This window comes from Streptopelia decaocto, assembly GCF_964273445.1.
Source record: "Streptopelia decaocto genome assembly, chromosome: 19".
NCBI lineage: Eukaryota > Metazoa > Chordata > Aves > Columbiformes > Columbidae > Streptopelia > Streptopelia decaocto.
The window spans coordinates 4629027-4646962 of NC_138674.1; the positions used below are offsets into that span (position 1 = coordinate 4629027).

Below are 17936 nucleotides of genomic sequence, written 5' to 3' on the forward strand. Positions count from 1 at the left end.
ATTTTAAAATGCAACATCCACTCCCAATCATTTTAGTTAACGGTGCACCTTGACATCCCCGTCCAGCTTTGGGGTATCAGCCCTCCTGTGTGAGCCTTGGTCCTGCAAACCAGACTGATCTATTGATCGACTCTCAGTCCTGCAGCCCCGGGTCGTGACTGGTATTTTGGCTGCAAGGAGCTGTTTGTGTAGAGACATGAACCTGAGTGAGGCCAGATTTTCCTTGCTGCCCCAGTGGTGGCTTCCTTGAGCCTCCAGTTCTTGGTTAAATCATGTTATATTCCTTTTTCTTCCTCCTTTAAGACCCTCTCTCTATAGAAATGGGATATGTTGACAGCTCCATTATTAGGTAGAACTGCCTCTCTGAATCAGCTGATGCTAGAAGAGTATCTCCCTTTTACTTACCCCTTCTCCTCCCCGAACAAAAAGGAAAGAAGCAAACAGTATAACAAAAACACCCCAAAAGCACGTGGGCTACAGATAACATTGAGCGTTGCACCTCACAGCGTAACAGTTGATACAAACAATAGGCTGGGGCTGCAAGTTAACACCAGTGTCATAAAAACAGCTTTTCACGGTCTAAAGTCGGTGTTCACCCGTCCCCAGGATGGGACAGAGCTCAGTCTCTCGTGTGGCTTTATCTCCTTGGGCTGGTCGCTGCAGAGTTGGGCTCGTATTTTATTTGGGGGGGTAAAATCCTGTCCTATAATGTGCTGGAGATGGGCTGTGACTGGGGTTGGTATGGAACATGCTGATCACTGGGAAATCCTCAGTCCCCGTCCTCCCCGTGCCCACCCCACTGTACATATTTTTAAAAAGTAGTCAAGTTTAGCAGTCTGGTTACTTTAGTAAATGGCTTCATAAGGCAAAAACCTACTGGATACAGTGGGGGGGGGGGCAGTTGGCTGTCAGAATTCACGTAGAATTCTTCTTCATTTTACTCGTTTCTTTAAAAAAATCTTTAATCGGTTAAAGACCCATGTCTTGTACGAAAGCTTATGTTCTTCCAAAACAAAAGCAAAAAACTGTTCCTTTCTTCCTCCCTTCAACCAGTGTCGTCAAATCCTTTCTCTGTAGTGCTGCTGTGGTACAGACTTGAGGTTGTAGCAGCCGAGTATTGAGTCGTCCCTCGAGGAAGCGCGTCCCGGAGTCCTGTGCCGCGTTGGCCACCGTCAGAGCTCCAGGTAGCTGATCAGGGCCACCATGACTAGAGAGTTAGTTGTGACAATGACAGCGTGTGGCACCGGCCTCGTCACAGAGTCTTCCACCATCATACTGGTCCCTGAAAGAAAGGGGAGGAGGAAGGAGCAACCGCCTCGTTGCACGGACACAACCTGGCGTCTTGAGGAAAGAGTGGGTGAAATGTTAGTTCTGGGGTGCTGCGTTGCTCGTGTTGTGGTTGGCGCTGAGGAACATCCCGGGAACGTTTCTTTGAAACAAGAATTTGGAGGTGGGACCTGAGCACTTCCCCCCTGAATCAAGGGGACTTGCTGGCGTTGGGATCGGGGCCGCACAAACACAGAATTTTACTCTTAGTGAATGTAAGTCGGGCTTATGTGGGGCCTCGAGGGCTTTAGCTGCAAATAATAAAGCTGGGATCAGGCTAGAGCGAGAGGTTGCTCGGGGTCTGGGGAGAGGTCAGCTGCTGGAGGGGAATCATCAGAAGGTCCTTTGAGCAAACAGCACAAGGGAGCCAAAGACCAATTCTCAACCTAAACCACTGGGCTAGGATGTTCCCATGTGTTCCTGGAAGGGAGAGTGGGATTTTAAGACATAATAGCATTTATTGTTACTATGCTGTGCTGTAGCCGGGCAGGGGAGGGGGATGACTAAAATCACTGCTTATCAAAGAACCGTGGTAGCAAATAGTCCTGCAGATTAACTCCTCTCTCTGAGCTCGTTTTCCAGTGCTCTGTGAAACACGCTCTAAATGGGGGTTTGCGCACGGAGCGTGTGGAGTCAGAGGAGCGTACGTACCACTGTTTCGGAGGATGTGAACTTCTGCTGGGATTCCATCTCCCCCGGGGCCCGTCACCCTGATCTGTACGAAGGCGTGAGTGAAATCTTCAGGGACAGGGATGTCGATCCGGCTCTTGCTGGCCAGGTATAGGGTGGGAGCAGAGTGGGAATCCTGCCTGTAAAGCATCTGTTGGAAGAGGCAAGTTTGAGTTTATGTCCACCGCGATTTCCTCAGCGTCACCTGTAACAAAGCCAGCTACGTGCTGCCTGTACCTTGTACCCCGTAACTGCAGACTCGTCTGCCTTCGCCACCACCGGGTCCCACTTGATGGTGACTGTAGACCCAGAAAAAGTCCAGGAGATGTTGCCAGGCGGCCTCTTTGGTGCTAAGAGATACAGAAAAAGACAGAGATTCAGTAAGTCAGCGGCCGATGAGAAGGTTGTGCTGGTTACAACCCACTCCTGAGACTCTACAACTAGTTGGCGTGGCTGGTGGCACCACTATGGTTGGTTTAAAGAGGAACATCCCAGCAAACATTACTCTGGACACAGATATCCTAGGATAAGCGATACACAGACCACAAGACTGACCTGAGGAAATTCAGGGCACTGTTTTATGGACTATTTAAATTGCCTTAAAGCACCAGGATAAAAAAGCTCATCAGCTGATCGTTGGGGACCCTGTGGAGGAATGAGCAGCCCCAGGGAGCAGAAGAAGCAGAACGGAGCTGGTCAGGGCTCACTCACGTGGTTTTGTTGTCGTGATGTTGGTGGAGGGACTGGGGGGGCCGGTTCCAGCCCGGTTATAAGCTCGGACTGACACGTGGTATTTTGTGTTGGGGTTTAGGCCTGTGACGTGAGCCGACGTGACCAGCCCCGCTGTTCTCACTCTGTCAGCTGCCTCCTCTTTATCACCGTCCTTCCAGTACCGGATCTAAATAGAAAAGAGCGTGATGGGTTTAGTAAGGATCGAGACATCTGTAGATACCAGCCCTATCTGTGGTCAGCACTGAAGACCCTTTATTTTTTGTTCCTGTGCATTTTGCTCAGCGTGTGCCCAGGAATAAGGTTACAGCCTGTATGGAAAAAAGGATGTTTTTTACTAATGCCTTGTGAACAGTAGTACCGGCCCCATTAGAGCCTCGTGCTGTCCATTAATTATCTTTGGAAACAAAATGCTGTTTCCTTTCACCTCGCTTAGCCTGGGGGAATTTTCTTTGCTGGGCTTTCCAGTCTCAGTTTCAGGATCTCGCGTTCCCACCGCAGGCTCGTACCTCGTAGCCCGACAGCACTCCGGTCATGTCTCCCTGCTCAACGGGCTCCCAGGACACGTCCATTTCCGAGGACAGAACAGCCTTGGCTGTAACTCTGAAAGGAGCCACTTTGGGTTCTGAAAAACGCAACAAAAGGGAATAAAATCCTTTTTCCCGGCCCTGAAATGGAGGGTCCTTCTGCAGCAGCGTCACCGTGCAGGCAGCCAGCTGGTGTTGTGCGTACGGAGCAAAGCGAGGGGAAGGGATTTAGGGATTTAGCAGGACGAGCAGGGCCACAGCTGCGTGCTGCTCGGTGCACGGTCACGAATGGGCTTAGGGAAACATCTCTCTGTGTATTTGAAGTAGAAGATAAATGTTATTCTGAAATCACTCTCAGCTGCTCTTTGAGTAAAGGAAACCTATCCCTCAGCTCCCACAGACAGAGCTCTGCAGGGAGCCGCTTGAGGACATGGTTGGTTGGACAAAACGCGGTGAATTTGGAACCGCTGCCATTCCCGTTTACCTTCTTCTGCGGAGTACACGATGGCGGTGAGGCTCTCCGGCCCCTCTCCTTTCCTGTTGTACGCTTTGATCTTCACCTCAAAGGGGGTGTAGGGGCCGATGCTCTCGTTGCGGTAGACGTAGTGCAGCGATTCCGCGTGCGGCACCCGCGCCGTCAGCCACCCCTGGGTGCCTTTCTTGCGGAACGACAAGATGTAGCCAAAACCGTCTCCGTTCTGATAGTCCCGCAGTGTTGGCTGTGAGGGGGGAGCAGAATGCAAGAGGAGCCTTGGTCGGTTCAAATGAGCAAGACTTTGCGCTAAGCTCAGTGTTTGTCTCAACTGCATATCAAAATTGTAATCACGGCGCTTATTTTGCAAAAGAAATGACATGTGCTTCTTCCCCTGGCCCTCCCCCAGCATCCGAGGGTGGTGTCGTGCTGCTGACTTACTGTCCAGTTGATGATCAGCTCGTTGGGAGCTCCTCCGCCTCCGCTCAGCCCAGATGGTGCCACAGTAGGTGCTGTCGGGTCCCCAAACAAAAGCAGACGGCACAGGGTGGGTTAAAGGAGCAATGGTGATGAAGATGAGCACAGACACCGCGCAGTCTGGGAATAGCCAGGCTTTGGCAGCTCTTATAAAAGCGCTGGTCTCTGTGCTTTCAGCTGTTAAGTATTTCAGATGTTTGTGAAAATCAGGTCTAGGATATTGACTGGTGCCCCACGAGCTGATTTGGAGGCAACATATCTCTGAGGGGACAAGGATCAAGCTCAAAAGCAGGGAGATGGAGGAGAGCTTTTATTAGGAAGGAGTTAATATGCACTGGGTGTGGGGAAAGCAGTTCTGCTGTTCTTATGTCCCTTCTGCTTGCACGTTCAAGCAGAAGAAGACGGAATGAACATTCACAGCCATTTGCTGGGAGATTTACCTTGTCTCTGCAGGGTTGTGCTTTGTGATATAATAGGGCTCCTTCCACTTTCTAGGATTCCTTCCCCCTAGCTAGGATTTATCATGGTTTAATACATTGTATTGAATGCTGGTGAACTGAGCTGACAGCTCTGGTACCTACTTGGTCTTTGACATGTAAATGGGCAAGAAGGCAGAAAATTTTGTGATGGCATCGCAAAGGAGATGACTAATTGTTTGGGCCCAAGGCATGCTGCGGGCCAGCCTTCCCCTCCAGGACAGGTACCTCTGATCCCCATCCTTACCTCTCAGCGTATCTACACCTACCTGCTTCTTTGGTACGGATTTTGCTGGAGGGTAAACTTGGCTCCCCAACTCCAAGAATGTTACTTGCTAAGACCCGAAACTCATAATCCATCCAAGGAATGAGGTTCACCACCTGGGCTGTCTCTGCGTTGCCTTCAATATTTACAGGATCTATATAATCCAATAACACGAGAGGAGAACAAATAGAGCGAGTGGCAGCCAGCAGAGCGCGGAGCAAGAACTCGGCACAGGGCTCTGCTGCCAGCACCGGCTGCGCCGCCGTCCAGACACTTACTGGTCCGCATTTGCTTCCATGTGCTGGAGAGGAGGGTCCGCGCCTCGACGAGGTACCTGGCGATGGGGCTGTGGTTGTCAAAGCCGCGGCTCCAGCTCAGCAGGACGGTGGTGTCACCGACGTCTCTCACCACCACACCCCCGGGGGGGCCTGGAGGTCCTGGGATGATGGAAGACAGACGGACGTGGTACTGATATGAAGCATTTGGAGGCTTATTGCTCTTTATATTATGCAAGTGATCCATTAAAATCAGGCATTTCTTTTCTGGAGGCTGGGAAGCCTCCCCTCCAATTTTGGCCTCTTTTAAAGCCTTTCCCATCCAGTTCAAACGTTAGATGGTGAGGTTGCCGATGGTGAGCTGGTCGCAAGGGAAGAGCGAGCTGATCCCTTGCAAGGACCGTGCAATTATTTTGGGCTTGTAAGGAGCAGGGGACGTTCCAATGGAGCAATTACCTCTGACGGTCAGCGTGGCTGACTCCGAAGCACTGTCCACCACGGTCTGGGCTGTGCACGTGTACCGCCCCGAGTGTTTCAGCTGCGCGTTGGAGATGCTGAGGTCCCCAACAGCTTCCTTCTGCATGGGGAAGAGAAAAGACAGTGGGGAGAGCATTTGAATGTCCCTGATCACAATCCAGTGTTCAACGCGCAAACAAAAAGGCTGGTGTTCGTTTTCTGTCTTTTTTCGGTGGGGTGTAATTACCCTTTCTACTCACCGCACTGGCTCGCCGGTAGTGCCCCTCAGTCTTGTCGAAGTCAATGGGGAAATCATCCAGTGACCAGGTGAAGGTCAGGTCCATAGTCGGATCGTGGGACGCGTGACATTGCAGAGTGAGGTTTTCACCGACGTTGATATCGGCACTAGATGGTGCCAACGTGATTTTGGTGGCATCTGCAGAGAAAGAGCAGGGAGGGCTGGTAGCTGCAAATATCTGTGTACCGGGTGTGTGTTAATGCTGCAGAGCATCCAAATCAGCTGACACTTGCCAACTCATTGTCATCCCTCTCTAACAGCTGTAGTTGTACAGGAGGAAGATGAAGGATTACAGTGGTTACAAAATGTAAATGCATTTCCCAAGGATGGTGGGTATGATTTAGTGGGTCAGGCATAAGATTTGTTACTCCACATGCTGAAATGTCTTTAACTCCCTGAGTATTGCATTGAGTTTTGGGAGTATAAGGAGAGGAGCAACATCACATCACATTCTTAGATGTTTCTTGCTCGACTGACCCCAAATCAAGGCAAACATCTCTACCTCGAACGGAGAGGATTCCCGTGCTGTTGGCTTTGCCCATGAAATTCTCAGCAAAGCAGGTATACTTCCCCTCGTCGGATTTGCTGATATTCTGGAGGATCAAGGTGCCATCTGTGGTAATAGTCACCCTGGTAAAAGAAGAACCACACAAGAGGAAGGTTAAAATATCTGTTTGCTCTGTACATGAGCACTTGCTGATAAAGACAGAACTGCAAAAATATTACGTAGGAGTTTTCTAAAGAAGAAACAAGAGGAATAACAAAGTGTTTATGTTCAAGGATGCTGCAGCACACTTGAGTCATCAAGTCCAGTCTTCTGGCAAGAAAACAAATGTGATTTTAGCGGTAGTTTCTAAGTGGAAGCTGACTCTGTGCTGCTACCTGCTACTGTTGGTCAGAAGTTCAGTCCCTTTGGTCCAGAGCACGGTGGCTTTCGGTGCGGCTCGCGGTTGGCACGGGATGATGACCTTCCCGCTTCGGGCTGCGGGTATCAGCCGCTTCACTGGGTTTAGTCTAAAATCTGGTGCTAAGGCTACAGCGGGGGGAAAAAAAGATGATTAAGGAATGATTAGAAAACCTTGCTATGTGAGTATTTGAGCTGCCACCTAACTGGGTGTTGATTTGTTGTTAGGCGGCTCGGTAAGAGAAGCATGGCAATATCTGGTGAGCGGGATGGAGCGGTCCCTCTGCCGTGGTGGTTTCTGGCGCCTGCCGGGGCAGGGGATACGTGACACGGGTTGTACTGAGCGATGGCGATATGACCCTAACAAGTGCAAGGTCTTGGAGAGACACAAGAACAGCTGCTTTTGAAAATGTAGAGGATATTCTATTCAATATCCCGACCAAGCCAACGCAGACATCCAGCTTGCCCAAAACTCTGCCTGGAATCGCAGAGGTAGGATTGGGTTTTGTCTGTTGCCCTCACGCATTGCAAGAGTGTTAATGGTGAACAGTTTAGGGCCTTCAGTTTATCTCTGGCATCTCCCGCAAGGAGATAAAGCTTTGAGACAAATGTGGAACAAGTTTGGCGTCAGTCCAGTTCCAGTCGCCATCCATCAAAGGAGGCTGAGTGGACACCGAACTCTTTTCTTTCACCTCTTTCCTCCAAAAAAGAGGAAAGCTGGGTAGTGGGAGGGAGCTCATAGCGCTGCCGTGTGTCCTCTACGCTTTCTGTAGCTAAGCAGATGTCCTTGTTCTCTCTCAGCATTACTGAATTGACACAAGCTTTAAATTTTAAAGGGTTGTAGAGTGTCGTGTTGAACCAGTAACTATATTTCAATGGTGAGTGAAGCAGTTTTTGTCTGCTCTTGTCTTACTCTGAGATTGCAAGTATAAGATATTAGGAAGAGATCTAAAATGCTTCAGTGTCCCATTGAAACCCAGAGCACTGGGAAATGAGAAATTACCTTGCACTGTTAATTCAGCACTTGCATATACTGTGCCATGCTTGTTCTCAGCCACACACTGATACATGCCAGAGTCCTCCAGGACTAGCTTGGAAAATCTCAGCTCTCCACCGCTCACTTCGATGCGGTTCTGCGCAAACAAGAGGATGAACCCATTAGATGAGTAAAACAAGAAATGGAACTCAAGCCTCACGTGTGCAGGGTTGAGTTGCATTGCAGACTCTTTGCCAGTTCGAAGCCAGCCTGGTTTTCCATGGGAGAAAACGCAGGACCCTTTTTTTAATGTGTGTCCGATCGCTACCTCCCATTGCCGTGCTCTGTTTGCTGAGGCTCCTGAGAGCAGCAGCGTGCAGGTCACACAAAGACGGGGACAAGGAGCTGTTTATGTGCCCTGATAACTGGCCGTGAGTTTCTGTAGCTGCGTGAAGCAATGGCTGGGATGGCAGTGACGGGAGAAGGCCCTTGCTGTCGGTAAGGACATCGCTTTGCAGCCTCATGGGGGGCACATGGAACAGGGATGTGGGGTGATAAAAACAGGGCTGTGATGCGCTTGCAGCGAGGCAGGGGAAGGCTCTAAGCCTGGTTCAGCGCTGCGCGTTCTTCTGTGCGACTGGCTGAGCTGCTCTGGCTGTCGGACCCGCGCCGGTACCTGGGAGGTCAGCGGTTGCCCATCCCGGAGCCACCGCACCGCGGGCCTGGGTTTGCCGGCGGCCGCGCAGCTCCAGCGCAGGTCGGACCCGATGTCGGCCTCCGTGTCCGTGATCACCTTCAGCCACTCCGGCTGAGCTGCAAGGGAGCAAGAGAGGTCGGCAGAGCCAGAGAGATCAGGTGAGAGGTTCGTCGTGCCAGGCGGGCAGAAGGATGCTCGCGGTGTCACTTCTGCTGGTGGGTTTGTTTGTCACCGCGTGTTTCAGCAGAGCGACAGCCTTTTGCCAGCCTCTGTGGGTCTGGCTGCAGCTGTGCCTGTGGACTGCACAAAACTACGGCACAATCCAGACCTGAGGGAAGAACGTTATGGTTTCTCTCCTTAAGAATAAATACAGTCGTTCCTGAGCTTCAGGAAAAAATGAGTTCAACCGGAGAGAAACAGGTTTTGTAGCTTGCCTACATCTGATTAATAGCTCCAAGTATTAACCCTTGTGGAAGTACCCCAGGCTTGGCGAGGATCTTAGTTGACAGCTAAGCCTGATTTTTACCACTACAGTTCCATCCCTGGTTACCTCATTTTAGATAGAATTGTTTTAGAGCAAATTAGGTCTCTCTCTCTCTTTGCAATAGCCTAAAAGTGGAAAGACATCAGTGATCTCTGCAGGACTGTGTTAGGGCTTTGCAATAGGTTTAATTGGGGCTGATCTGAGGCAGGATCAGAGGTGGTGGTTTCACTCCCAAAAGCTCAGTCTGTTGCCTGAAGCGTCTTGCCAGGTGTGCGTTTAGATGCGTTACCTTGAATGATGATGCGGCCCTGGTAGGTGTCTCTCCCTTTGATGTTCTCAGCCTCACACTCGTAGGTTCCTTCATCCTCAAAGCCGACATCCTGGATCTGCAGGAGGGGCTCGCTGCCGATCCACTTGGAGGACTGCGAGCCGTCCAGCTTCCTCCACTTTATTCGAGGAACAGGGCTGTGGAAAAGTAAATCTGGTGAAGGACAGCTCTCGCGGTGTCGCTCAGTCCCCGTTTAACCCCTCGGGTCCCAGCAGGACAGGTGGCTTTAGCCAGCTCCTCCCTCCTCCTGTTCCCCCTCCATCTCTGGGTTGTAGAGGGGGTTGCGCAAGCTGCGGGTTCTGCGCTGCCCTCCCCGTTCCAAGCGCCGCAGATGCTGCACTCACTTTCCAAAGGCGAAACACTCCAAAGTCACCATCTGCCCGGCCAGAGCGTAGGTGTCGGCAGGAAACCTGGCTTTTATGCTGGGTGCGTACTGCCTGGCATCTGTGAAAAGGAAAGCGCTGTTGAGGAGTTGCAGATGGCTTTAAAATGGCACATGTTGGGTCTTAAAGGGCAGAGGTACCCGCAAGGTTACACTGCTTTTCAACACCTTTATGCATGTGGATAAGGGAGCAGAGGCGAGGTTTCATTTTCTTTTTAAAGCAGCTCTAAAAAACCTCTTTACAACATCTCAGGACTATTTCTCCTTCATTTTCTACCTGCTTAACTCCCTTTGCCCAAGAAGTATGTTTAGCTGCGCTTCTGCAAGGTCACCAAAGGCAGAGCAGAGTAGTTTTGGGGCTGTATGATCCTACTGCACCTTGTGTTGTGTCACACAAGCAGAGAATCCCCACGATGGGGTTTGCAGCTGCACGAGCAGCACAGCCTGGAGCAAGGGCTGCTTCCCCAGCTTCCAGCCAATTCATATCTTTGGAAGCTCTTAAGCTCCCCGGAGCGGCCGGTGGGTGATTTATGCAGTGCTGGAGTCCTGTGGAGCCCGAGTGCTCTGCTCTGGCTTGTTCATTTTGCATTTTGCCCAGTCCCCGTGTGCTAATCCACGAGCACTGACCCTCTGCAGCGAGGCTGAGCCGGGAGAACTTGCTGAAAACGCTCTTGGTGATGAAGTCGATGTGGCTGGTGGCAAAGCACGAATAGTTCCCCAGGTCGGAAGCCTCTGTTTTGGCAATGTAAAGGTTTCCCGTGGTCTGAGAGACGAAACGCCTTCCATCAGCCGGGATGAAATTGGGAAACTCATTCAGGAGCCAGCGATAGGATAAGCCTGTGGGGAAGAGAAAAAGGAACACACTGCACAAGTCGCCGGTGTCCTCTCAGGTGGGACTAAACCCAGCAGGCTGTCTTCTAGACCAGCCTAAGCTGGAATTGGTCCTTGGGTGGAACTTGTTTGCTCCACGTGCAAAGTCCTGTCTCTGTTTTGCAGCTTGAATTAACAACAGATCTGCTTCCCTAAAATTCCCAAAGAAAAGCAGGGAGTGATTCACACATCTGGGAATCCCTTGTATCTCTCCGCCCGGCGCCAGCAGTGCTGCCCATCCCTGGAATGCCGACCCTTACCTGGGTAGTGGGGAGGAGGGCTGCAGGCGAACATCACCCCCCAGCCTTCCGTGATCTTCACGGGGTCTCGCTCTTCCGCGGAGAACTCCTGCAAAACTAAACACGCAGAGTGAAACCTCCATGCGGGAAGAAATCAGCGTGGGGGAATGACTGCGTTTTATCTCCCCCTCCACAGGCCGGTGTTCTCAGTGGTTGTACAGAGGGAGATCTGAAAACATTACTGACTTTCTCCATTGTGCACGAGATTTCGGCTGCACCTCCATGTTAATGGAAAGCGCCAGGGGATTTCTCCACGGGATTTCTCCACGTGATGCTCTCCATGCACCGGAGAGCTTCTCTCCAACTTTAATTAACACGAGCAGGGGGGTTCAGTTTATCCCCAGCGTAACTGCGGCTGCCTTTCGTTTACCTTATGGAGACAAACTTACAGCCAAAGCGGAGGGAGGCTTCCCTGCTCACCACCGTGCCCCTGGAATTAGACGCCACGCATTGGTAGGAGCCGGTGTCCTTGGCTTTCACCGGGTTGCTTATCACTAAGTCACCTGCGACCAGCCTGTAACGGGAATCCGGCTCCATCTTGAGCTCCGTGCCGTTCATCTTCCACCTGCCGACAGCGTGCGGAGAGACGTGAGAGGGGTAAATACGGCAGCTCCGTGGTGCCTTGTGCCTGTGCTTGGCATTTTACCCAGCTGTGGGATCTGTGTTAGGTTTAGGTTTATGTTTAGATGGTGTTAGGTCTCTGGTCCACAGCCTGGGTGGGATTGTACATCCCATGGAGACGAGGAGGCTGATTCTCACGTTAGTGATTTTCTTTATATAAAAAGCGGAGAACGGAAAGCAAAGTTCTTGCTGGTTGGAGGGGGTACGGAGGGGGCAGCGGGTGAGCTCACCTGTAGGTCGCGGGAGGGCTGGCCCGAGCTCGGCACGTCAACGTGACCTTCTCTTCTGCTGAGCCTTCAGGGAACAGAGTGTGGACGGGCTGCTCCTCAAACACCGGCCCGTAGCTCCTGGTGCTGCTCTGGGCTCGGCACCAAACTGCAAGAGAGGGAAAACCTGCTGGCTCCATTTAGCTTTTTCTACAATTTCTCATTTTTTACATTTTGTAGGGTGTGTGGCAGCATCAGAACTGCATCTAGAATAAAAGAAGGAGCAACGTGAAAACCACAACCATCTGTCACCACAGCCCAACCCCATCCGTGGCTTTGGGCAGAGAACGTGCGTTTCCCGCTGAGCATCTCGCACCATCCCTGCCACGCCAGGAGGACCAGACGTGCTTCAAGACGTGTAGATGAAGGAGCGCTGACACTTGGAAAGCCACGCACAGACGGGACCGGAGCTGGGAACCCCTTGGTGCCCTTCTGGCAGCGGGAATGAGCTGGTTGTCGTACAAACTTCGGCTGGTTGGGTCCTCCCAAGTCCTCTGCGGGATAAGAGAGGAGAACCTGGATCTCCACAGTAAGTTCTCAGCTCTGCTGCTGCCTCCCTGCCCACACCTGGCAGGTCCCTCCATCCCTTTGTCTGCAACATCGTCAGCTCTTGATGGCTCCAACCTGCTGTTTGCTGGTGTGTGAACCACCACTGCGGTATCAGCTCTGCTTTTGAACTCGCAGGATGAGCTCGAAGCTTTCTAGTGCTCAGACGTGGGTTTGATTTTGTTCTTGCTGTCCTGAGTCCAGCTCAGGTGTAGGCAGAAGAGGAACATAAGAAGTCCCTCCGTTCTCCTATGCTGTACCTGGGCCAACCTTTGGCGTGCTGACGATGTTCTGCTGGCAAGTGCCAGCTGTCCGCAGCAACTCTGTGTCTCAGATAAACGGCAGAATGCTCGCAGACCCCCTTCCACATGGGCTTTGTGGAAATGGCAGCGCAAATAAATGAGAACAAAGCAGAAGCTGCCTGGAAATCTCTCCCATGCAGAAGCGGCTGGCGGGATAACGCTCACCGGCAAGTCTGTTCTGTCCCCAAGCAGGGACGGAGCCACCTCAAGGCAGGGTGCTCGGTGATGCTCAGCCACCCCCAGGATCCTCCCCTGCTTTGTAATTGAATTAATAACCGTCTTAAAACCGCCATGCCAACCAGCAATCTGTCTCCTTCCCTACCGTACACAGCATGGTCACTACTTAAATTAAGTGACTCCAGTAAGTGTGATGTTTTATGCAAGAGTAACTTCCAGCAGGGAACGGGCAGCTCGGCTCTGCCGGGCTGGGGGAAGCAGCTCTTTACCTGCAGCTCCTGGGGTTTCTCTCATGTTCCGGCTGCTCTTGCATGCGGAGATGAGGGGGAGATGAGGGGGAGATGGGAGAAGGGGCTCTGCTAATTGGCTCCAGGGGTTCGGAGCAGCTGTCGGCTGCTCCTTGTGTCCGAGCATCAGCCAATTACCCAGCGCTGGGCTCTGGAGTTGCTGCTGCAAAGGAGCCACGTGCAGGCGGGAGCCTGATGGCCCCTGGTGTCCCACCAGAAAACAGACTGTGGCCTCTGCCTGATACTTAAGAATAAGCGAAAAGCAGCATTTGGGGGTTTTATTCCCTCCGCATCAACGTAGGTGCCGTTTTCCTTCTAGATTAGTTGTATTCACAAAGGAGGAGCTGGAAATCTTCCCTGGGTTGGGGCAGCAATGTCTCAGCTGGAAATAACTCGGCTGACCGGCAGGTCAAATAATCATGAGTTAGTGGAGAATTCATAAGAAAGTCGTGTGTTAATTGTGTTCTGATAGATGGTAGTGAACAGATTGAGGTTTAACAGCTTTACATTTTGAGATTAATAGGTAGCATATGGTAAATATATTTATTTATCAAATAAAATATATATTGTTAACGGTCCCATGCATGCCTTTTCTCATGGGATGCTCCTTCCCAATCAAGCCAAATTGCGCTAATTCTGATTCACCCGGAGCCTGCACCCCATCGCTACCCACTGCTGTCGCCTTTTCTCTGCCAAAGTTATGGACCGCAATTGTTAAGCATTGATTTTCTCAAATGTGATCAATGCCAGAAGTTCGGACGAGCTTTTATCTACAGTTCCAAGGTGTCTGGTTGGTGTTGGGCGTGAAATGCCTGGATCTCACTCATTAAGCAAAACAAGTGTTAGATTAAAGCAATAATTAAGCGATTACAATTTCGGGATATGGTTAGAAGTAAGAACTGAGAGCAAAGCCGGGCAGGAAATCTCAGCACCCCTGAGACATTGTCCGACTGCTTCTGTCACCCCAGAGCTCTCACTTTTAATGTCACCAAAACACGTCCCTTCCTTGGGCTCTTATCATTTGGGTAGCAGGGAAAGACAAAGACAAAATAAAGGTCGTCAAGCCTGCAAGTCATATTTGTGAGAAGCAGAGTGATGGGCTCAGAGCTGGGCATGCCTGATGCAGCCTGTTCTGTGTTAAATCCAGCTCGATGAGCAGATATTGTGCTAAATATACCGGTACATCTGGCTAGAATATTCATTATTAGGAAAACCAAAAAAAAATTAACACCAAAATAAATAGGAGGAGGTGAAAGTGGAACATTTGAATATTAAGATTTGGAGGAACAGCTGCAGAAACGCTTGAATGTTTCCGTGTGACTTGTGCTGTTGTTTGGGAGAGTAAGATACTGTATCCTGAAATATGTCACCAAGGACTCTGTGAGTATAAAAAAATCGCAAACTTTATACCGAATATTGCTGGAATAGACAAAAACCTTCTCTCCTTTGGCACCGTGGGGAGGCGGCAGCGGCACCAGCCCCTTCCTGCCTTTTGTATTCTCAGGAGCGTTTGGAAAATGCTGCAAACGAGCCCTGGAGAGCCCAGGTGTGCGGGAGGCCGGTCCCTTTGTGCTGAGCTCCGCGCTCGCTTTGCGGGCCAGGAACGAGAAATGTCGCAGCTGAACGTTTTCCAGGCTCTATTCCAGTTTATGATCCTTTTATTGAGCGCAGCCAGAGCTCCGGAGCACTGACCACAGCCCGAAGCTTCGGCGCATGAGGGAAACGGGCGATTAATTGGTTTTATAGGAAATCTGAACGCGCACGTGCACAAAATCAAAGCGGTTATTTTTAAAGAACAGCTCTCTGAGGAACAGAGAGTTATTTTTAACGAGATGCTTTCTGAGGAACAAAGGGACGGCGCTTTGGCTTGCCTTAGACTTCAAGATTTTTTGTGGCTTTTGCTGAATGAAGAAATTCAAGGGAAATTTGGAGGCTTTTCCTGACAGCTTTGTTCATTAGAGAGTCTTCTCTGCGCACTCCATAAGCTTTAAACCTCCACATACTGCTGCGGGTGACATTGCCAACCCCGCGTCCCAGGGCTGGAGTGACAGCCCAGACCTGGAGGCTTCGGCTCGTCACCCCCTCTGGATTCTTTCCTCCAACCTCATCTCTAAATGACTTTATTTTATGTATCCCTGGCTCCTCGCTCGTGTTCCCAGTGAGAATTTCTCTGTCCCAGCTGGCTCCTGAGATCCATTGCATCAGCAGCCAAAGGTCAAGAGAAAATAACGCTCACGGGCTCAACAGCGAGTTGGTGTTTTGTCGGTGGGCTCAGCTTGGACGGGGAGCAAGTCGCACGATCTCAGCTGGTTAATGGGAGAGGCCAACTCCATCTTGCTGCCTCTACCAGATTTGGGTCAGACCAATTTCCAAACGGGCTAATTGCCTCCCGATCTAGGGCGGCCACCCCTCCCTCCGCCTCCTCGGGGACCCGGAGAACATTAAAATGTAATTAGATATTTATAAGGACAGGCGAGCAGGCTCTGCCTGGGATGATGAATTACCTTGAAGACATTATCGAATTCTCAGTTGTCTGAAATGAAACGTCTCCCTGCTGAAAAGGGACCTTCTGGGTGCAGGCTGAGACTCCCTGAGATCCAGAAATGATCCCCGATGAACGGGGGAATCTTTGCACTCAGGGTATGGCCAAAAAGGAATCCCTAGAAAAACCAGGAGGGGAAGCGGATTCACGCTGAGCGAATCCAAGGGTGAAATTCCTCCCTGTGCCGAGGCCAGGGCGAGCCTGGGGCACTGGGTGCCTGTGATTTAGTACTGCTTGGGGTTCATTTAGGGATGATGCTCGCAAGCGATAGGATGAGAGGAAACGGCCTCAAGTTGCGCCAGGGGAGGTTGAGGTTGGATCTGGGGAACAATTTCTTCCCCAAAGGGCTGTGGGGCATTGGAACAGGCTGCCCAGGGCAGTGCTGGAGTCACCATCCCTGGAGGGTTGGACAGACGGACATGAGGTTCTCAGGACATGGGGCAGTGCCAGGGGTGGGGGAACTGTTGGACTTTATGGTCTTGAAGGGCTTTCCAACCAAAATGATTCTATGATCTCCTGCATCTCACTTAACTTGAATTTCGAAAGGGGGAGATGTGTCTGTCAATTGTTCCTGTTCCCAGTCTCAAGCGGTACCCAGGGAAGTTTGGCACAGCGCAGACACATCCCTGGCTGCATAAACCCCCCTGGGAGAACTGGGCTTCAGCATCGCTGCAGCGCACAAGGGGCTGCGACTCATGGAAACCCTCGCACCCAATGGACCAGGAGCTGCTCTTACCCAGCAAGGTGACAACAGCGAGGGACGTGCGGACAAATCCAGCGGCTCCTGCCATCCTGCGCCTCCGGCCGGCTCACACCTGGGCGGGTGCGTGGGGACAGCGGCCCTGCGAGAGACACAGAGGTTGGTGTTATCTGCAGCGATTCCCCAGCTCCGGCGTCCAGCTGCGCGTCCCCGCTGGCCACGGGCCCGGGACAAGAGTCACTGGGGAGCAAACATCCAGCTGGGCACACAGGGCTGGGAGGGAGCTGGTTTTCTTCCTGACGTGACAGATCTGGTTGGGAAATCGTTCCTCCTCCCCTACTATCTGCTGTTCTTCCTCCCTCTAAAAAATAACGCTTCCTTCGTAGCGTTATTTTATTAAAAATATGCAAAGCCAGAAGCACACGAGGGATATTGGGGAAGGGGAAAGAGGAATAAAGACTTTCTTGCTGTTATTTTGTGCAAAAGGCATCTTTAGCTCTTCGGGCAGGCAGTGGGTGGCTCTGGGTGTTGTGCCAGCCCCAAGTCTCGTTCTGGAGAGGTTGGGGACGCAGTTGTCACCGTGCGCCGCACCCCGGCTGCTGAGCGTCCACACGGGGAGCTCACGTTGGCCGGGAAAGTGGCTGCTCAGGGAGGTCTGCGCTGCAACCTGCTGGGACATCTCCTGCTTTTCTTCCAAGTTTAATGCGTTCGAATAGCTAATCAAGAGGTAACAAAGTGCAGAGGCATTTCCTGATGCCGTGAGACACATTAGTAGGTGGAGCAGTTGTTTTCCAGCCTCCTCCCCAGGCTCCTGACTTCCAAGTTCTCTCGAAAAGAAACCAAACCGAAAGCAAACACAGGACGGTTTGTGCAGACCCTGCGCTCTCCTGCCTAAACCCACCGCAGGACCCGCCGCAGCACACGCGCCTCATCTGTCTCCAACGGGGATGTTGGGCTGGGGTTTTTCCCCCTTTTTATTAACAGGCGCTTTTGAAACAATGCATCGAGGAGCCTCACAGCCCGACAGAGCCTCACGTACCCCGGCGCTCTCCTGAACTCGCGCCCCAGGGAGCTGCTGCTGAAGATGCTGCCAAGAGCCGGGCTGCGAGCGCCGCTTCTCCCTCTGCTCCAGCTGGTGCTGCTGCCGCTCCCGTCCCTGCCCATCTGTCCGCCCGAGCCGGCTCCCGAGCTTGTCCGAGCAGGGATTAGCTTTCTACCCCATGGGATGCAGCCCCCCACACATCGCTGCTTTAAAAATCCACCGCCCCCGCTCATTAACAGCAGCACCTGAGCAAACAGCGATAGTCCCGTGTTTGCGTCCCGGGGCGCCTGGCTGGGGGAACAGCCACCTGGCCCCTGTGTCCTCACTGCAAAAAGGAGATTGTGCTCCTGACACTTGAAAGGGAGGGGACCCCATCCCAAATCCTCCCTGGTTTTTATCTTGCTGGGCTCAGAGGGCTGGATCCCAGCGCAGAGCAGAGGCCAGCCTGCCTGCCCTTAGCGAGCTCATACCCTCGTTAAATATTCTTTGAGTCAGGCCCCTAAATGAGGCTGGTGCTTAATTGCACTGTGTGGCTGGGGAAGG

General features: G+C 51.8%; 2 protein-coding genes across 3 annotated transcripts in view; one reads left to right on the forward strand and one right to left on the reverse strand.

Moving 5' to 3' along the window:
- Positions 1 to 17936, forward strand: part of RBBP5 (RB binding protein 5, histone lysine methyltransferase complex subunit) — an 87413-nt gene that overhangs the window by 24762 nt on the left and 44715 nt on the right. The window contains exon 14 of one of the 2 annotated variants that reach the window (XR_014185700.1): positions 11978 to 12326. Coding sequence is in view for 1 of the 2 variants with exons in the window: in XM_082069062.1 (XP_081925188.1) it covers positions 11978 to 12012 (35 nt within the window). In the remaining variant the exon portion in view is untranslated. Of the gene's footprint in view, positions 1 to 11977; positions 14157 to 17936 lie in introns of those variants that run through there. The other variant, XM_082069062.1, reaches the window with a different exon arrangement.
- Positions 983 to 16558, reverse strand: CNTN2 (contactin 2). Its single transcript, XM_082069053.1, has 22 exons — positions 16388 to 16558; positions 11762 to 11906; positions 11300 to 11475; positions 10872 to 10967; positions 10369 to 10578; positions 9704 to 9803; positions 9321 to 9496; positions 8527 to 8663; positions 7878 to 8007; positions 6853 to 7003; positions 6473 to 6600; positions 5933 to 6108; positions 5673 to 5793; positions 5220 to 5378; positions 4946 to 5095; positions 4165 to 4235; positions 3736 to 3970; positions 3234 to 3349; positions 2707 to 2893; positions 2233 to 2345; positions 1978 to 2146; positions 983 to 1282 (listed from the first exon to the last, which is right to left on the reverse strand). Exons 1-22 carry the CDS (start codon positions 16440 to 16442, stop codon positions 1173 to 1175), a joined length of 3111 nt encoding a protein of 1036 aa, XP_081925179.1. The 5' UTR covers positions 16443 to 16558; the 3' UTR covers positions 983 to 1172.